We start from the raw sequence: 21353 nt of genomic DNA on the forward strand, positions 1-21353 counted from the left end.
AGATGTTCGATAAAACAGGTCTCTGCTCACCTTATTTTTTATTCAGCCGGCTGTTGTGTTGAATCCAAGATTTTCCCTCTCTCCGTTTCGTCTCTCCGTACTCTTTAAGGATTGTCCGAAATGTCCCTTTTTAGCCAATCACGTCGGGGTCACCATCTGATGGACATCTGCTGTCCTGCGCGTTCAAAAATTGGCTTTAAGGATTTCAGATGAATAAAAGTTGAAGTTTATTAAGTTGAACTCAGCGCTGGACTGTCTCAGACAAAAGAGTATTCACAGAGAATCAGCCTCGCTCAAACAGTGTACAACATATTTATAGTGTGTATGTGAGGGTGTATCTTCTTTCTTCAAGCTGTGCCTCCCCCGAGCGCCTCCACATTTGCTGCTTTCTTTGTGTCCCATGGAGTGATGACCCCCCTCGTGCTCATTCCGGCCGCACTCTTCTTCTTTTACTATCTGCAAAACAGTATATTTCCTCCCCCCTGGTCTCCACGTAACCTTGTTTCTTAAAACCCGTGCTCTATGGGTATGCGTGTTGCATGTGCAGGATGACCTCAGGTCAAACTGCTGAGTTCTCGTGCAAACCCTCAAGCTGCTGAATCCCAACCCCCATATCCTGTCGAAAATTCCATCTGCACTAATATTTTGAGACCCTACTCAACATAGTAAAATAATGCAATGTTATATAAGGTAAGCAGTAATAAGTAATAATCATATAAAAACACACTCAGAAAATGTAATTGATATAAACCCTTAGATAAAACATATAGAACCCAGATAAAATATATAAAACCCTTCAAGATGACTTTGCATTGTAACATGGCAAATTTTAAACCTTGCCTAACAATATGACTTGTTTCCGTAGCAGTTGGCTTCAGTGAACCTCAACTTTTATTTATATAAAGCTTTTTACAATTTTCATTATTACAAAGCAGGTGTACCTGAAAACATGTTACACACTAAGAATTGCTGGGATAGAAAATAACCCAACCTTAACCCAGCTGCTGGGTAACTATGGGACAGAACACGCGCTGGGTTATTTTGACCCAAGTGCTGGGTTGAACCATTTGACCCAAAATGCTGGGTTGTTTGTTTGACCCAACTAGTGGGTCGGGTTAACTGTGTTTCTGGGTTAACATAACCTAAACATTGGGTTATATGTTGTCTCATTGCCTTGCTACTTTTATATTTATCAATAAAAATAAATATTCTCAAGGGAATGTAAAATTATTATAATTTTTCTGTAATACAATTACACAAAACAAATGCAATTGTAAATATGCATTTTTATTACATTTATTTCTTTAGATTTATTGAATGGGTGCAATTGTCATACATTTCATACAACACCGACAGACACATAAAAACAAGTTTTTGTAGATCAGTTTCTTTAAAAACACAAAACTAGGTGAATTAGGCATTGTAGATTCCTATTCTATATGTCAACATTGCAGCATTAGAACACTCAAAAATATATTATTGGCACATGAGAATCAGTCCAAATAGTGTGCAACTAAAACTAAGCCAAACAAAGACTCCAAACAACAGACAATACATGTGACCACTTAGAAATTGTTACAAGTGTCCAGAAAAAACTGTTGTCCTCAAAAACTTCCCTCTTCACTCATGTCCATCAATACGATAAACTGCATGCCGGAGAAATTTCTAAGTAGGAAGAGACTGCTTGGTTAACATCAAGCACAGAAAAGGACTTGAAACAGATCAACTGAGCAACAAGTCAGTTTTTAATGGCATGACCCGAAACAATAGCGACGGTCTGGGATGTCCTGCCTCATCCCCAAGGCACAAAATGTGCAGATTACATCACTGGTCTCAGCGTTTTGCAAGTATTCCACCATGACAGTCCCCACCTGTTAAATATATGACAGTTAGTCTTAAAACATAACTAAAATTTAAGTTAAAATGCATTTAATGAACAAACACAGAGGCCTTATAAAAATGCTAATTTTTGAAGAAAACTTCAAACTTCACTTTTAGTATTTTACATCATTCACTACATTCATATTGTATATCATTTACTTCTGAGGATATACATATATCACACAGTGATGGCCAAAACTATTAGAACACTAGTATTTTTACCAGCTGGAAAATGGAATAAAAGTCAGTTATTTCTATCGTTTGCTGTCGTGTGTCAGAAGGAAATTTCTGTTTAATTTTCCAAACATTATTTTTGTCATTAATTGTAATAAACAGTGAGATTAAGAGGCATAGCTTTTAGCTAATGCAGCTAACGGTAACGTTACCTGAGGGGAAAAAAGCGCGAAAATGCTAAATTTTAAATTATTGCTAGTTGGTTGGATCCGGCACGTCGCAGACACTTGAAAAAATATCCCCTTAGATTAAGTTTTGTATGAAATTATCTAATTCTGACTAAACATTACAAAGCCATACAGTAGACAAACAGTAACCGAACTATAACATGTATTTCTGACCTAAGGCTAGTTCATACATTTCCATGAGGATTTAACGTGAAGGATAAAAACCTTTTAAAGTAAAAATATGCACACGTACACACATATATATAACATAACGATAAAGCGATTGTTAAGGCCTTTTTTGTAAAAAAATTAGCATGCTAAATGCTAAATTACTTAACGTTAATCAATCACAGAATAAAACACTTCCTCTGCACAGCGAAAGATCAAATACTGCATTAAACAGTAAAATCAGTGTGCACTTACCACAAGTTATTAAAAATAATCATATTATCATATTTATTTACCTTATAAAATCAGCTTGCTGTGATGTGCGTTTCCGTCTGACAATGAGATGAAGGATCCAGAAGGTTCGATGAAGTGGAAAAATGAACAAACCGGTTGGGTCAAAATAACCCAACCCTGGCGTTCAGTGTTGAAAGAACCCCTACAGTCCATTTGACCCAGCATGAGCAACCCAACTGTGTGTTTACAGTACCTCAAACAACCCAAAATTATGACCCAGCACAAATAACCCAAAAATGTGTTTACAGAAATAACCCAGCATTTTTTAGAGTGTACCTACAAGCAATACTTTAAATAACATATACGCACTGATGACAGCAATGTGTTTATGATATTGGAAAATGATGGCTAGATTTAGTAAATGTGTTTAGAAAACTGGTCATTTGGTTTAGAGGATTGACTTTTGTGTTTTAGCATTTGAGAAAAACTGTAATATGTGATAAAGAGACACAGCAACAATTCGATAACAATAACAAATGTGGGTTTCTTGACCATACTAAAAGGGGAAATATAACAACTAAACTCAGCAAAAAAAGAAACGTCCCTTTTTCAGGACTGTGTATTTCAACAATAATGTTGTAAAAATCCAAATAACTTTACAGATCTTCAATGTAAAGGGTTTAAACAATGTTTTCCATGCATGTTCAATTAACCATAATAAATTTATTAACATGCACCTGTGGAATGGTCGTTAAGACCTTAACAGCTTACAGAGAGTAGGCATTTAAGGTCACAGTTCTAAAAACTCAGGACACTAAAGAGACTTGTCAACGGACTGTGAAAAACACCCAAAGAAAGATGCCCAGGGTCCCTGCTCATCTGCGTGAACGTGCATTAGGCATGCTGCAGGGAGGCATGAGGACTGCTGATGTGGCTAGGGCAATAAATTGCCATGTCCGCACTGTGAGATGCCTAAGACAGCGCTACAGGGAGACAGGAAGGACAGCTGATCATCCTCGCAGTGGAAGACCACGTGTAACAACACCTGCACAGGATCGGTACATCCGAATATCACACCTTCGTGACAGGTACAGGATGGCCACAACAACTGCCCGAGTCACACCAGGAACGCACAATCCCTCCATCAGTGCTCAGACTGTCCGCAATAGGCTGAGAGAGGCTGGACTGAGGGCTTGTAGGCCTGTTGTAAGGCAGGTCCTTACCAGACATCACAAGCAACAACGCCGCCTATGGACACAAACCCACCTTCGCTGGACCAGACAGGAGTGGCAAAAAGTGCTCTTCACTGATGAGTCACGGTTTTGTCTCACCAGGGGTGATGGACGGATTCGTGTTTATCGTCGAAGGAATGAGCGTTACACCGAGGCCTGTACCCTGGAGCGGGATCGATTTGGAGGTGGGGGGTCCGTCATGGTCTGGGGCAGTATATCACATCACCATCGGACTGAGCTTGTTGTCATTGCAGGCAATCTCAATACCTTGCGGTACAGGGAAGACATCCTCCTCCCTCATGTGGTACCCTTTATGCATGCTCATCCGGACATGATCCTCCAGCAGGACAATGCCACCAGCCATACTGCTCGTTCTGTGCGTGAGTTTCTGCATGACAGCAATGTCAGTGTTCTGCCATGGCCAGCGAAGAGCCCGGATCTCAATCCCATTGAGCACGTCTGGGACCTGTTGGATCGCAGGGTGAGGGCTAGGGTCATTCCCCCCAGAAATGTCCAGGAACTTGCAAGTGCCTTGGTGCAAGAGTGGGGTAACATCTCACAGCAAGAACTGACAAATCTGGTCCAGTCTATGAGGAGGAGATGCACTCCAGTACTTCAAGCAGCTGGTGGCCATACCAGATACTGACTGGTACTTTTGATTTTGAGCCTACCTTCATTCAGGGACACATTATTCTATTTCTGTTAGTCACATGTCTGTGAAACATTTTTAGTTTATGTCTTATGGTGATGGCTCTTTTAGTGTTCATACAAATATTTATACATATTAAGTTTACTGAAAGTAAAAACAGTTGAAAGTCAGAGGACGTTTCTTTTTTTGCAGAGTTTAGATATAACACGTTAAGACAAACGTAACATGAAACATAAAAACAGTAAAGAAAAGTAAGAGATTAACAAACAAAAGGGTGGCAGTATTACAAACAGCTATTCGCATCTGGAGGAACCATCGAGGACAATCTCCTTGTAAAAAGGGGTTATGGCTTAAACGCAGCTGTTTAGAATAGAGTTTAGATACTTTGTAACGGCGGGCCAGAGAGTTTGGGCCAACGTTACCCGGAATTAAATAGATGGCCGGAGGAAAAGAAGGAACATGAGTCCATTACATAGGCCTTCCACAACCTTTAATAGTGGTTTCCACCAGTGCTCTTTCAACACACATAAAAAGGAGCGGGTACAGAAACAGGAAAACAAAACACTCTAGTACCGTCACAAACAAAGAAAATAATGTACACACGTGGTCAGAGGTAGAGCTAAAACGACCATCACTCTCCTTCACCTTTCTGCGACAGCGCGTACTCACACACGAGCCCGCGCATGCGCATCACAGCAGCGTAGTCATCAGGCATCTTAAAGGCACATGCACACTTTAAAACATTCGGTGGCCGTTACAACTTGCATTGGTTTCCTTTTGAGTGGTTTTCAAAGTCCTGATGGTTTCGATCCGTCGGGTCCTCTCTTGGAGCCGGATTTGCGGATGAAGTCAGAAACAAACTTTGCCAAAGTAGCTGCCGAACGGAAAAACTGTCTCCGAAGAGAGAGACAGGTCTCAGGATGTGGTTCGAATGGGAACGTGCGAAAATACGGAAGAGCATCGATAGCCTGGGGGGTTCAAGTCCCTCCATGGTGGGCAATCCAATGCGATGAGATGATTTTAGCCGCGAAATCAAGTTTCTTTGTTTTGCTTATTAGCTCATTTGCATTTAGGATCACTTAGGAGTTTGGCGCTGTAAAACTCTTAGAATGACATAAAAGGAGTATGGTATAAAACACATTACTGTGCTATACATCATCTTTCAAGGAATGAAGAGAGAAACATTTCGATATAAAACATGCCAGGATTATAAGTTCATTGACCTGAAGTTTGTACAAGAATGAAAATATAAGCAGAATACAACTAAACACACATGCTTTTGAGGTTATAGGCGAGGCCGAATAACATGGGGACAAACATACAATGTTGAGATATAGAGGTATATCCATTTAGAACATTCTTTTGTGGATAAGGAGAAAAGACAGACAATTTCAAGAGGAATGAAACTATTTGCCGCCAAATGGTGTACTCATTGGGGGAGCACTCCATCCTCGTTGTTAGGACTCCTTTGAAGTCTAAGGTTGGGCGTTAGAATCAATCCTGACCAAATGGAGGATGCTTTGAACTCAAATGCTTTGAGACTCCTGCTGAGAGGTAAGGGTGTTTTACGATGCCCCAAATGCTCACCTTTGGGTCTGGCCAGATCCTACACTTCCCACAAAGGAACAAGTATTATTGAAAAGTCCAGCGGTAAGAAAATGTCGACTGGTTTGCCACAATTTGAATTTCATCAAGGTGTTCTATGTAGGATCTGGTCGGACCAAAGGTGACCATTTGGTCATCGTAAAACACCATGAGCTCTCAGCAGGAATCTAACCTGCGACAGTGAGTCTGATCCAACTGCCCTCTCTTACAGCATCCCTCATTTGACCAGGATAGATTCCAATACACTCCCCTGGACTTCAAAGGAGTCCCAACGGGGAAGACGGAGTGCTCCCCCAAGCGAGAAGACCATATGGCCCAAAAAGTAATGCGGTAACTAGTTTCATTCCTCGTGAATTTGTAGTTCTTTCTCCTTAACCGCAAAACAATGGTCTAAATGGGTGTACACCTATATCTCCACATTGTATGCTTGACCCCATGTTATTCAGCCTCACCTATAACCTCAAAGGCATGTGTGCTTAGTTGTATTCTGCGTGTATATACATTTTTGTACAATCTATAGGTCAATGTGCTTATAATCCTTGCTATTTCATATCTAAATGTTTCCCTCTTCATTCCTTAAAAGATGGTGTATAGCACAGTAATGTATTTTATACCATACTCATTTTATGTATTACAGCCCCAAACTTCTAGGTGACCATACATGCAAATGAGTTAATGGGCTGGACAAAGAAACATTGATTTTGGTTTATGCAGATGTGAATAGCTGTTTGTAATACTGCAACTCTTTGCATTGTCTATTTCTTTCATTCCCTTTACTGCTTTTACGTTTCATCTGTAGTTTGTTAGCGTTTGTTATTTGTTAGTTAGTCGGTTTGTTTTCCCTTTAGTGTGGTCAATAAACCCGCATTTGTCTCCACGCTTGTATTGTTTCTGTTTTTACTTATCACATTTTAACGTCACTTAAACTGCTTGATTTCGTTATAATTTCTGAAGCGGTACTGCACTACATTAAGAGTGTTATGTTTCCAAGGCCAGGAAAGTAGTATTTCTTAGAGTTGATATGCGATCTGCTGATCACTCGCTGGATGAGTGCATTTAGTTTGTCGGTATTATTAGGTCTACTGCGTCAGGTAAAGTGTGTAAAAATAGGTATGGTTAGTCACCATTACTTATACGTATTTTACTGTGGTTAAACCCATAGTTTTCCCCGAAATACACTACATCTGTTGTATCAGAAAGACCTGGAGGAATTAGTCCTTCCTTGTTGCTGCTTGTTCAAGCCTCAATGCAAGTGATTCAAGCCTGCCATAACCTACTATAGTCTGATCACTACCAGGAAGGTAAAAAGTTAGAGTGACTGTAATACAGATTCGATAAAATGGAAGGAAGGAGTCGGGAACCGGCAAACATTCGAAACAAAAAGTAAAGTAATTTAACAGCCGGCGGCCCCTCACGGACGACCGCCGGCGAACAAAACCTGAACATAAATACAAATACAAACATAACATAAGTTCGGGCCCGGTCCTCTCTCTTCGACGGTCCGGTCGCTCGTTCCTTTTATATGCTCCCATCTCCTACGTGATTCGAGGCCGGTGTGCGCACAGCTGCCGCTAATTCACAATTACTCACCGGACTCGAACCACGGTCTCGCCCCGCCTACTCTACTACAGTGACTCTGTTAGAGTTTTTACTGGTATGGCAAGGGTGTAGATGTACACTGGTATAACACTGCAATGCCTGTAAAACGGCTTGGCCTATTAAAATAACCAAGTTTCAAAGCTACCAAGCAGGGGCCCTGATGTATTGGAACCATAGTGACATACTGGGTCCATTCTATGTGTCCAGCTCTGGAAACAAATATGTTCTCATCATCATGCACTAATTCGTTCGATGGCTGGAAGCATTTCCCAAATCAGGGGTCGGAAACTACAGCAAGAACAGTATTTTATGAGTTCATTTCTAGTTTTGGTGCACCACTGAAACTGCACACAGACCAGAGTCGCAATTTTTAAAACTCACATTTCAGGAATGTTTTCAGTCTGTTGCAAATAATAAAAGCCAGGACGACCTCCTATCACCTGGCCTCAATTGGACAAGTTAAGCGGTTCAACCGCACACTACTGCAAATGATCCGGTACTATGACAACCAAACTCAGAAAAACTGGGATGAGCATCTTCCTCTCCTTGCGTCATCTTATCGTAGCTCCCAGCATGCACAGTTACTGGATTTACACCAAACAGGCTGATGCTTGTCTGGTATTGCAGAGCAAAGGACAGACAGTTTAGAAGTTCCACACTTCCTTTGCGATTTGGAAAAGGGCTTTAAAGAATCACATGGCATTCCCAGAGTGTCCCTCCGAACAGCTCGAGAACCTCGAGGACTTAGGAGAGGAAGTACAATGTTGGAGATCTTGTGCATATGAGGTACAGCACTTAAAGAAAAGGAAAAAAGTCCTAAACTTCAAGCACATTGGAAATTGCCCATTGTAACACCTGCCTGCTGTGGGTCAGTACTTTATGAGGTCCAAGGGTTGCGGCACAAGAGAATAATGCATCACAATCGTCTAAAGCCTTGTAACTCTGAACCCATGTATTTTCTGGTTCACTTGTGGGCCACAACTTGTTAGTTTCTGGCTCAGTACTGGCTGGGTCCCCGGCCCAGATCTGGCCCACACACTGACACACAGAAAAAATAATCATTCACTCAATTTGACTCATCAACAGAATCCTCTGGTTGCTTTCAAGATCTCACCAGAGATTTAAACATAAACACCATTAAAACCCTCACTTATTACAGACACCACTTTCACTTTATTTCATATGTGAATAAAAGATCTTAGTGAGAATTTAAAAAGGGTTTTGATCTAGATTACATTTTATTGAAAACAAGGTTTATTTGATGTCACAATAATAGTGATCGGTGTTGCTACAAAAGGGCTTATAACTTTCATTAAATAATCTTTGTCTTTCATCAGCTGCAGTTGTGTTTTATTCAGAACACTTGTGTGTGGAAGGAAGAGTCTCAAGTTTGACAGCTTTCATTGATATTGTTATGTTATGTGATATTGTGATGCAATAGTAATTATATTTAAGGAATTTGTGAGAGTGTTTTCTAATAAACAAGCATAGTTCCTATAAATAACAAACTGTATTAATATTTGCAGCAGGTTTTTTCCACAAGGAAATGAGACATCAGAGCTCATCTTTCATGGTTCCACCTCTCCTTGTCAGGTATTTCTTGTTCTAGAGGTGGAATCATACAGGATCCTTTGTTTCATGTGGGAGAGAGACAATTTCATCTCTCTCTTGTCTGCGTCATCCTTGCTGGCCTCCTGTTTCCTAGTCTGTGTTAATTAGTTTATCCCCTGCACCTGTTCCCTCTTGATTTCTCTCCCTTTAAAACATCCTCGTGTTCATTGTCCTGTGTGCGTTCATTGTTTGCTGTATGAGATGTTGCTGTCTTGTATGCTGGTCCTTGTCGAAGTTACCAGTTTGCCTTGTTGCCCTGTTGCCTTGTTGCCCTGTTGCCCTGTTGCCCTGTTGCCCTGTTGCCCTGTTGCCCTGTTGCCCTGTTGCCCTGTTGCCCTGTTGCCCTGTTGCCCTGTTCCTCTGATTCCTAGTAAGTGTTAGTTTAGTGTTCATATCCAGTCTTTGTTTTCTTAGTTTAGTTAGTCAGTGTTCTTGTTTTTGTTCATAGTGTATCCTGCTTTGTTTTATCCCCATTGTGGGTTTTGTTTTGCCTTTTGTTCCTTGCTTGTTTTTTGTGAATTAAACACCCTTGTTACCCCTACGGTCTGTGTCTGCCTGCAATTGGGTTCTACCATGTCATACCGTGACACTAATCATACAACCTCAACAATGGTGACAATAGTAAAGTTCTGTTGCAAAATGTATAAATGCTGCAATGCACCATACACTACAGCATGAAGATATTTTTTGTTATCATTCTTGAGATTTATAGTATGATTGTAGATGTCTGTGTATGGCAGGGAAATTGTTTTGCGTAATTAAAAAAAGGATGTACATTAAGAGTTCAGAGTAATATATTGATGAACTTTAGGAGAATACACTCAAGACTACATTATGTTTAATATGTGATTTGTGTCTTTTACACAAAATATGAATGAGTCAGGTTGAGTGAGCAAATCTTTTCCACGGTTCAGTTTCTCCTTTAATTCTCACAAAGTGCCAGCAACATGCCTGTGGGCACTGCCTACTAGCCACCGGCATGTGTAATTGCACGTTGGCACTGTCAACAACACACAAGTATAATAAAAACCCGAGCGTTGCCATTCCCTAGAGGCAGAACCAAAAATAGCCCATTAAGACATCACACACTACAACACAGAAATCCTTGAAGATATATTCACATTGTTGTTTTTGTTTCATTCAGAAGATATCAGCATGTCCTCAAACTTGTGCAGAGAAGCTTCGGGATGAGCAAAGCTTTTGAGAAAGCAGGGGGTTTCAAGAAATGATGTGAAAGACACCGCAGCAATTGCAGAAATTTACATAGTATACAAATCTGTCCTAGACCAGATCAAAGAAAGCTACACTCTTTTAAAACTACCACAAAATTGCTGTTCTAAATGTTGTTTCCTTATATGTTTCCTATAATATGAGTATCTTCAAAATAAAGTTAAGACTTCATATGTAGTTAATTGAACTAAGGAAAAGTCTGTTTTGCCAATGCAGTGAATTTTTTTCTCATTTTGATATTCGCATCTCGCCTGGAAATGGTGAATATAGTAATTCAAATAATTGCTTATACTATACTGCTTAGTATGATGTTTTTCAATAAAGTAGAATTCCTTCTCTGATGCACTGTATACAGTTTTTGCTCAACGGTTCTTCATAATCTGGTATTAACTTCAGTCATCAAGCGTTACGGTTTGCAAAACATTTCTCATTTTTATAGTCAATATGTTGCATAGTATTAGATGATTATATGTGTTCTGTTGATAGCTTATTGATTTTCCACTGTTCTCAATTGTTTCACTTTCATGCAATAGTCCTAATATGCATCTATAAACACATAGTGGAGAGTGCCTATTAATGATGTGCTGATTATTATCTATAGATTACTTGACAAGTAGCAGAAAAGCAAATACGTCAAAGTTGACAATCAAGAGTCTCTCAACAGATAGTTATTAATTTAATATGCCTGAGACCCTTTGTGGATAAAAAATAACCTAATATCAGTCTCTTGATAATAAGTTGATAAAAACATGCAAGATGGTTAACATCTACAGATAGTTAGTTGAACATTATTTGATAATACTGACAGTGAGTAGACAGTTGTTGTAAAATTGGTAGAGTAACACTTATAATGCACTTTATGGTCAACAGAGAGTTAAAAGTTGATGGTTTATTACTTGTCTGTTGAAAACAGTGTTGTGTAATGGGAACTGATTCACTGTTGACTCACTACTGAATATCTACAGATAGGTAGAAGATTGTAAACAGAGGGACTATCAAAATAAAGTGTACACATAATATCAACCTCTAGTTTGTAGACAAATAATAATATTGAGTTCTTTGTAACTTGATTAGAATTTTCTAGGAAGTGTAACAACACTTTATCTGTTACAATGAACCTCACCTAACATTTGCATTTCTGTCACTTGCTGTAACTGTATGGAACTCAAGGTTCTAGAAACAAACCTTAAGTGTTAATTTGTAGCAGAGACATGTTGCTTTTATCAATCAATACATGATACAGGAGTAATTAAGTTCAAACCAAAAAGCATTAGGTTGTACCCTGCTTTCCCCAACCTTAACTTACCTCCTTTACCTTATAAGCAGCTTGTAACTTGTCAAACTACAGTTTAAGAGTAGCTTCCCCAACACTGCTTAGATGGATATACAGATTCTTATAATGCAGAATATTATTATTTAGTTAACAATAATACATTTATATGTACCCCTTTACCTTTCAGAAGATGGGCAGCTTTTCTCCACAGTGTCTGTGCAGATTAAAGTACTGGATGTCAATGACAATGTGCCAACCCTGTCAAAAGACTATCAGCTCTACGTGTGTGAGGATACGGAGGCAGGAGAGGTACACAGAACTTCAGAGAAAAATTTGGGACAGACTTGAAAATTCTTTCCTATCCCCACAAATTATCTTTCCAATCATCAGCCAATCATCAAACCTATAAGACTTCCTTTCGCAGAACACGAAAGAAGATATTTTTAAGAAAGTCGGTAAAAAAAGCAACACTGGCCCATTCACTTCTATTGTATGGAAACAAAACAAATGCAAGTGAATGTGGGCCAGTTAACATCATTTTTCAAAATATAGTATTTTGTGTTTTGCGGAAGATAGAAAACCATACAGGTTTGAAATGACAAGAGGGGGAGTAAATGATGACAGTTTGTATTTTTCGGGTTAACTATCACTTTGAAAGCAGTATTCATCCTCTCTGTTGTTGCAGCAGCTTAATGTTAACATGCCAGAGGAGAACTGGTCCTCCCGGTTGAGTTTGGTCTCTCCCAAGTTTTTTCTCCCATTTCATACTTTTTGTATTTTTCATATTTATAGTGGAGTTTTGGTTGATCACTGGAGGTTATGGTCCATTAACAGTGACAAAAAACATACATTTATCTTGTGTATTTAACGTCAATATATACATTCTATTTGCATGACATGGTATTATTTAACATTTTCTGGTATATTAGAAATGTTCCAGCTCTGACCAAACTTCATTTATGCGCTTGCTCATTATGTTATAATATTGTGAATAAACCAGTCAGTTCCACTAATATTATGAATGTTATGAACGGTGATGACTGATATCGTGCTGATACTCTGCACTTTACAAACCAGCATCAGTAACACTTTTAATGATTTTTGGGGGGACAACCCTCGGATGGAGGGGGACGTGTTTCCTCTGTACCCCCGGGGATTTACACCCATGCCCATAGGCACTAACTGTGCCATTAATTCCATTCCATTCCATTTTCTACCGCTTATCCGAACTACCTCGGGTCACGGGGAGCCTGTGCCTATCTCAGGAGTCATCGGGCATCAAGGCAGGATACACCCTGGATGGAGGAAACCCCCGAGGCACGGGCCTCCATCCAAACTCCACACACACAAGTCGGAAGCGGGAATCAAACCCCCAACCCTGGAGCTGTGAGGCGAACGTGCTAACCACTAAGCCACCGTGCCCCCCGTGACATTAATTCGGATAACTAAATGTAAATACAAGTGTCACGAATTGCGGAAAGAGGCGGAACCGGGAATATGGTTGGCAGGCCGGTCTGGAGGCCAGGGAGACGCAGGGAGCACAGAGGTGACCATCTTGGACGATGCAGGGAGCTCGGAGGCTCTGGTGTGGACCAAGGGCTGAACCTCAGGAACTGACACCTACGTGACAATCAGGCTTGGCACCACTGGTGTGGCGGCCATGGCGGTTGGATGCTCTAGGCTAGCGGCAATCTTGCAAAACGAGCTCTGGACATCTTGTGAAAGGGTTTTGGGCTGGCGGCCATCTTACGAATGGGTTCTGGGCTGGCGGCCAACAGCGTTGAAACTGCAGGCTAACTGCCCCTCCGGAAAAATTGTTTGAGGAGGCCAACAGTGTAAGGAGAGCTACATGAAAAAAGTCCATTGTCCAAACATTGAGCCAAGGTCCCTCGAGGATCATTACAGTTGAGTTTGCATTCGTACTGATCATTAAGACTATCAAAAAACAGTTCTATTAGTACACAGTCTGGGTATTTAGAGAAATGGGCAATGTCCAAACGTGAAATGTTTAAGCGTGAAATGTATTCTCTATCACCTCTACCCTGTGGGCGTCAAATAGAAGAAACCAAACATTTGTTTTTATGAAAACATGGTTCATCGGATATTCGATTCACATTTCCGACTCTGGTGAAATTTCTGTTTAATTTCAACATTAATTGCAGGTGCAAAAGTGATATTGATTCAATGCAATTAACAATTACAAATCACATTTTTTAACAATGATTCAATTATTGATTGCTATCAGGGCTAGGATTATGGCTACACAGTATGGTCTTGTTTGCATCAAATAAAATCCCCTTTATTTTGTTGGTTTCAGAATCCAGTAACATAATAGAAATATTTTTAATATTCTTTATTGACTGACCTGCTTCATGTAAAAGCCTGAATATAAACCATTAAAAAAGCTTTATTCATTGAAAATCACGAATCGGTTACGCCTATTTCTTAAGCACAAAGTGTTTGCCCATTGTCCTACAGACCAGCGTTTGAAGAACATGCTGCACGGTTGAACAACCAGCTCGCATATAATGACAAGCTTGCATTACGATGTGTTAAATACATTAAAGAGTCAAGTCAACTTTATTTATATAGTGCTTTTTACAATTTTCATTGTTACTGTACACTGTTAGTAGCTGTACATGAAACACCATCGGCGTAGGATGGCGGCGCGTGAACATCGCGAGGCTCAGCGTCTCTCCAGTTTTAGCAATTATATAGTGTTTTTCTTGCTCATCTCGGGCCTGTTCGTTCAGAACAGTTGTGCATTCACATCGTACACCCGGCATAAGCTTTTGGATATCGGTTTGCGCATTCCCGGAAGTTATATCAGCAACATTCAACTCGTTCCTGAGATCGGCAAAACACCCGATGCTACGCACCCCACACGGCCGGGCGGAAGTGCTAGCCGGCGGCGTTGAGATCGTAAACAAAGGCGGGGGAGGCACGGAAGGGTTAAGAGCTAGGCTAAAGCTAATACCACACCGGCTCTCTTTACCCAGCATTTTCCTTGCTAATGTACGATCATTAGTGAACAAAATGGATGAGATACAACTCCGCATCATCAACAACAAAAGACTTTTGGCATGCAATGTCATAATCTTCCCGGAAACATGGCTACACAGGGGCATACCGGACAACGCTATTGAGTTAGCGGGTTACAACACACACCGCGCGGATAGAACGGCAGAGGAATCCGGTAAGACAAGAGGAGGTGGATTGTGCATTTATGTCAATAAAGCTTGGTGCACGAACTCTGTTATTGTCGGGAGACACTGCTCGGCTAACCTTGAGTTTCTCATGGTTAAATGTAGACCGTTTTATCTGCCATGGGAATTCACTTCCACCATTATAACGGCAGCTTATATTCCACCGGATGCTGATGCCAAGCTTGCTATGAAAGAACTTCATGCAGCCATCAGTAAACAACAGACTGCTCACCCGGAAGTTGCATTTATTGATGCGGGAGATTTTAATCACTCTAATTTAAAGACAGTGCTCCCTAAATTTCACCAGCATGTTTCCTGCCAAACAAGAGGAAACAAAACTTTGGATCATGTCTATAGAAACATGGTTGAAGCTTACACCGGGACCCCCCTCCCCCACCTGGATCAATCTCGCTGGGGTCTTCACGGATATCTTCAACCTGTCCCTCGCCCAAGCAGTGGTTCCAGCATGTTTCAAATCCACCTCCATTGTGCCCATTCCAAAACATTCCAGCCCGACATGCCTGAATGACTACCGCCCTGTAGCACTCACACCCATTGTTATGAAGTGCTTTGAGCGGCTGGTCCTGTCACAACTAAAAGACTCTTTACCATCCACACTGGACCCATACCAATTTGCCTACCGTAGCAACAGGAGCACAGATGATGCGGTGTCCATGGCGCTGCACTCGGTGCTCACACATCTGGATAATAAGGACACTTATGCACGCATGCTGTTTGTAGACTTCAGCTCTGCATTCAATACCGTCATCCCTTCCAAGCTAATCATCAAACTTTGAAACCTAGGCATTAACAATTCAACCTGCAACTGGATTATGGACTTCCTGACGAACAGGCCTCACCTTGTTAGGTTAGGCCACATCTGCTCCACCACCATCACCCTCAACACTGGTGTACCACAGGGCTGCGTACTGAGCCCCTTTCTCTACTCCCTTTTCACACCCGACTGCAGACCTGTGAATGGACCTAACTCCTTCATCAAGTTCGCAGACGATACAACAGTGATTGGTCTCATCAGCAACAATGATGAAACTGCTTACAGGGAGGAGGTATGGCACCTGGCCACATGGTGCTCAAACAACAACCTGCTCCTTAACACCTCCAAGACAAAGGAGATCATTGTGGACCTCAGGAAGGCGAAAGGAGGCACACACGACCCCTTCCACATTAACGGGACGGCTGTTGAACTTGTTTCCCGTTTTAAGTTCCTGGGGACCCATATTTCGGAGGACCTGTCCTGGACCACCAACACCTCAAGCCTGGTCAAGAAGGCTCACCAGCGTCTCTTCTTTCTGAGGACACTGAAGAAGAAACAACTGTCTTCAACTATCCTGGTGAACTTCTATCGCTACACGATAGAGAGCATCCTGACCAACTGTGTCACAGTCTGGTACGGGAACTGTTCTGTTGCACTGCAGCGGGTGGTGAAAACAGCCCAGCACATCACAGGGACTACACTCTCTTCCATTGAGGACATCCAAAAGAAACACTGTCTGCGTCGAGCTCGCACCATTCTCAAGGACTCCTCTCACCCCGCTCATAGACTGTTTACTCTCGTGCCTTCCGGTAGGCGTTTCAGGTGCCTCCGGACAAGAACCAGCAGACTAGGAAACAGCTTTTTTCCCAGAGCTGTTTCATTATTGAACTCTGCTCCCCACTGATTCCACTACCCCTCATAACTTTAACTGTAATGCTGCTATTACATTGTTTATATTGCACTACAGGGCTGCCATGCATGAGTGAACTGTACACACCAGTACTTCATGTTATCTGCTCTATCGGACTGTTTACTCAACTCAACTCAACTTAACTTTATTTATATAGCGCTTTTTACAATTTTCATTGTTACAAAGCAGCTGTACATGAGACACATTTAATACAAGTATGAATTCTAAAGCAGCCCCCCGGCCAGGCAGATAGTGCAAAACAATATGCAAACGGTGGTGAGGAACCCAAAACTCCCATCGAGAAAAAAAAAATGTGTTTACACACACATAGCATCATTTGCACTCTATACTGCTCACTTGCACACTAGGAATATTACACTGAATGCTCATTTGCACTAATGGACTACTCTCATAACTGCATTACCTCATCTACTGCACTGTAACTTTCATAACTGCATTACCTCATCTACTGCACTGTAAATTTCATAACTGCATTACCTCATCTACTGCACTGTAACTTCAATAACTGCACCAACTTCTCTACTGCACTGTAACTAATCTATTGCATTACTGCATCAATTGCATAACTAAATGCATCTACTCATCTATTGCACTATAACTTCAATAACAGCACTAACTCATCTACTGCACTGTAACCTTAATACCCGCATTAACGCATCTACTGCACTGTAACTTCAATAACTGCACTAACTCATCTACTGCACTGTAACTTCAATAACTGCACTAACTCATCTACTGCTCTGTAAATGTATAACTGCATCTACTCATGTATTGCACTATAACTTCAATAACTGCATTAACTCATGTACTGCACCGTACCTTTAATAACCGCATCAACTCATCTATTGCACTGTAACTTTAATAGCTAATGTCTGTAATTAATGCACACTCAAGTCACTTGCACTATTGTATAGTCTATATTGTTATCTGTTCATAACCACCTGTACATTAATGTTCACAGTATAAAGCCTTCTGTTTATATTGTTCATAGTACATACCGACTGTCATATTTTCATAGTACATGCCCATTGTATAGTATTTTCCTAATATTGTATTCTGTATTTATTCAAACTGTATATCCTGCACTTGCTAATTGCACTTCTGGTTAGACCTAAACTACATTTCGTTACACTGTACTTGTATATGTGTAATGACAATAAAGTTGAATCTAATCTAATCTAATCTAATATTAACTTTAAGCCAAACATTAAAGTTATACAAGTTAAAACACACAAAATACAGAGTGTGTGGAGACTCCTGTCATGACTCTCAGCCCCGCCCTCCTGTCTCCCATAATCATGCCTTTAGTGTTCATTTCCGTCACCTGCCCATCACATGCCTTTTGTAATTATCCCTCTTTAGTTTTCCCCTACTTAATACACTTTTGTTCTCCGTCCCTTGCCAGTTTGTTTTCTATTAGTTCATGTCAAAGTGTCGTATATTACACTAGTCTAAGCTTTGTTTTTTCCTCCTCGTGGGAAGTGTTTGTTTTAGCAAGTCAATATTATTTGCTGTGTTTTTCCCCATTGTGGGTTTTGTTTTGACATTTCACTTAAATAAAATATTTTTTGTAACCGTTTCCTGCCTGCGCTTGGGTTGTGTTGTTCCCTGACGAATAACACCTACATTTAAACAATTTTAGTCTCCTTAAGATTAGATTAGATTAGATTCAACTGTACTATGAAAATATGACAGTCGGTATGTACTATGAATAATATAAACAGAAGGCTATATAATGTAAACATTAATGTACAGGTGGTTATGAACGGATAACAATATAGACTATACAATAGTGCAAGTGATTTGAGTGTGCATAAGTTACAGACATTAGCTATTAAAGTTACAATGCAGTAGATGAGTTGATGCGGTTATTAAAGGTACGGTGCAGTACATGAGTTAATGCAGTTATTGAAGTTATAGTGCAATACATGAGTAGATGCAGTTATACAGTTACAGTGCAGTAGATGAGTTAATGCGGTAATTAAGGTTACAGTGCAGTAGATGAGTTAATGCAGTTATTGAAGTTATAGTGCAATAGATGAGTAGATGCAGTTAATTATGCAATAGATGCAGTAATGCAATAGATGGGTTAAAGTACAGTAGAGAAGTTGGTGCAGTTATTGAAGTTACAGTGCAGTAGACGAGGTAATGCAGTTATGACTGCATTACCTGCATTACGAGGTAATGCAGTTAAGCAGTCATAAGCAAATAATGCAGGGAACTACATTTACATTTACATTTAGGCATTTGGTAGACGCTTTTATCCAAAGCGACTTACATTGAGTTATCCTATACATTTTACATAGGTATTTGCAATCCCCTGGGATCGAACCCACAAGCTTGCGTTGTTACGCAATGCTCTGACCACTGAGCTACAGGAATGTGTCCACATATGTTACATGCATGTGTCCACATATGTTACATGCATGTGTCCACATATACTATACAATCACATTTATGTGGGAACATCTAATAAAGTATTAACTGTGAGGAAAATGTATTTGTTATTTATTTTTGTATTTGTTTCTAAATATATTCATATGTTCAATATATAGCCACATGTTAATGCAAGTATTGCTGTAAATTTAAAAATATTAGCATCAGCTTCCAGTTTAAGGAAATGTATTATGTGATGACTTTCACAGTAGAAGTAAGGGCAGTACTGTACTGTTATTTCACAGTTAATGACAGGGATAGAGAGTATTTTCACATGTTTTTAAAATACATATTTGAAATACAAAATACTATTTTGTATTTTAACCCTTAACATGCACATGACCCATGGGGCGGGTTAACACTTAATATTTGTTTTATTGAAAGTAATTTATTTGGATGTCAACATCGAGTGATCACTGATTCCTTGAGTAATGCTTTTGACCCTTGACTTTCATGTTACATTTTTAGGTGTTCTGTGTCTGTGTGCTTATAAAGTACATTTGTTATACTCATTGAAATGTGAATCTAATCGAATGATGTTAGTTCTAAAAAACTGCCATCACCTTTTGACTTGATTCAATGGTTTCATATGGATTGTGTGCTGATCGTGAAAGCAAGTTATGTTTTCTGAAAGTTTATTTACATTTTGATATCTAGAAAGATTTGTGAAAACAGAATGCAAATAAAAACAAACTACAGTTTAGAATAATTTTGCTCTAAGTGCCTGAGGTGAAGAAAGGCCCAGGCTAACATACAAATCCCCACATGTGTTTTTGCCCAATGAAGACCAGGAATGTTGAACAAATGGACGATTCCCACATAGAAAGCTAAAATTGTTCCCTCAATGGGGTATTGCTACAAAAATTGTATGGCCCTCCCATCAAATGGTCAACCATTTTGCAAATTCTATTAGAAATCTGTGACTAATAGCTTTCCTATGTTTGAAATCAATCATTAAATGCACTCCGAACAATTAATAAGCATGTCATAATTGTATTTGTTTTTCTGTTGCAGAACGTTGGGTTGATTAGTGCTACTGATATAGATAATCCAGTGGATGGTCATCATTTTTACTTCTCCATGATTCCTGACAAACTCATAAATCCAAACTTCACCATCAGAGACAACCAAGGTACCAACTTAGTTTTAAATATACCTTATTTCTTTAAAGTATATTAATATACAGCTTTATGATGTGGTCTGTTAGATTTTATTCAGTTTGGCTGAGCAGACATAGGGTGGCTCCCCGATGTACCTAGAATGTTTCTAATACATAAAAGAAGTGTGTAAAACCAAGTGCTTGTGGGTTAAGAGTTATATGGTGGTTGAGTACGTCTCGGTTACGTCTGTAACCTCAGTTCCGTAATGGAGGGAACGAGACGTTGTTTCGAGCCGACAGATGGGGTTCGCCCTTGAGAACCAATCAACTGTGACTACTATAGAAGAGGCCAATGAAATTTGGCTAATTAAATCTGCATGCCGGTGCAGCTTTCATTCACCTTTTTTTCTGAAGAGCCTCTCACGACTACAGCAGAGGGCGACACGTGTTGTGGCATAAGGGACACAATTCTCGACGTTGTGTCGAGCCGACAGATGGGGTTCCTATGGAAAACGCCACAACGCTGTATCGTGTCACAATCTCTAGCAAAGGGACAGTAACAGGCCTGGGCGTGTCAGCACGAGGCTTTCAAAAAACTGTAACCTTCCAGTGTGATGGTCGGTGTCCCAGTGCTTTCTTGGAGAAAGATGGGTTCAGCCCTGACCGGTAACCTTTCACGGACGGAGGCATTAGCACTCTACTGGCGAGAGGCCGTCCAGATCGGGTTTCCACCGGTTGAGCGCAACTACGGTACTTTTCTCAGTAGCCACCGAGTCAGTGTGGGTAGCTCTCAAGCTCCCAGGGACTGAACAGGGGGACAACGGGGACGGTCTGCTTTTCCATTCCCACGGGGGGTGATTCGTCGGCTGGCGGAGCTAACCACGTCTTGCGGGGGGGACCCCGGAGGGAAGGTTGGTTCCGCTGTCTTATCTGCCTGACGGAACAGCTGCAGGTACTGTCGGTTTGAGAGTGTTGGCTGCTGTCGTGTGTGTGCGGCCCCGCCAATACGTGAGGTCTGATTAC

The 21353-nt window shown here is 40.6% G+C and overlaps 1 protein-coding gene across 3 annotated transcripts in view; it reads left to right on the plus strand.

The window, feature by feature from the left end:
* The window catches only part of cdh19 (cadherin 19, type 2), a 179394-nt gene that overhangs the window by 105805 nt on the left and 52236 nt on the right, over positions 1-21353 (plus strand). For 2 of the 3 annotated variants that reach the window (XM_056738237.1, XM_056738239.1), the window contains exons 9-10: positions 12071-12192; positions 20246-20363. In XM_056738237.1, coding sequence (XP_056594215.1) covers positions 12071-12192; positions 20246-20363 — 240 coding nt within the window. The remainder of the gene's footprint in view (positions 1-12070; positions 12193-20245; positions 20364-21353) is intronic. The other variant, XM_056738238.1, reaches the window with a different exon arrangement.

This window comes from Triplophysa dalaica, chromosome 23 (genome assembly GCF_015846415.1).
Source record: "Triplophysa dalaica isolate WHDGS20190420 chromosome 23, ASM1584641v1, whole genome shotgun sequence".
NCBI lineage: Eukaryota > Metazoa > Chordata > Actinopteri > Cypriniformes > Nemacheilidae > Triplophysa > Triplophysa dalaica.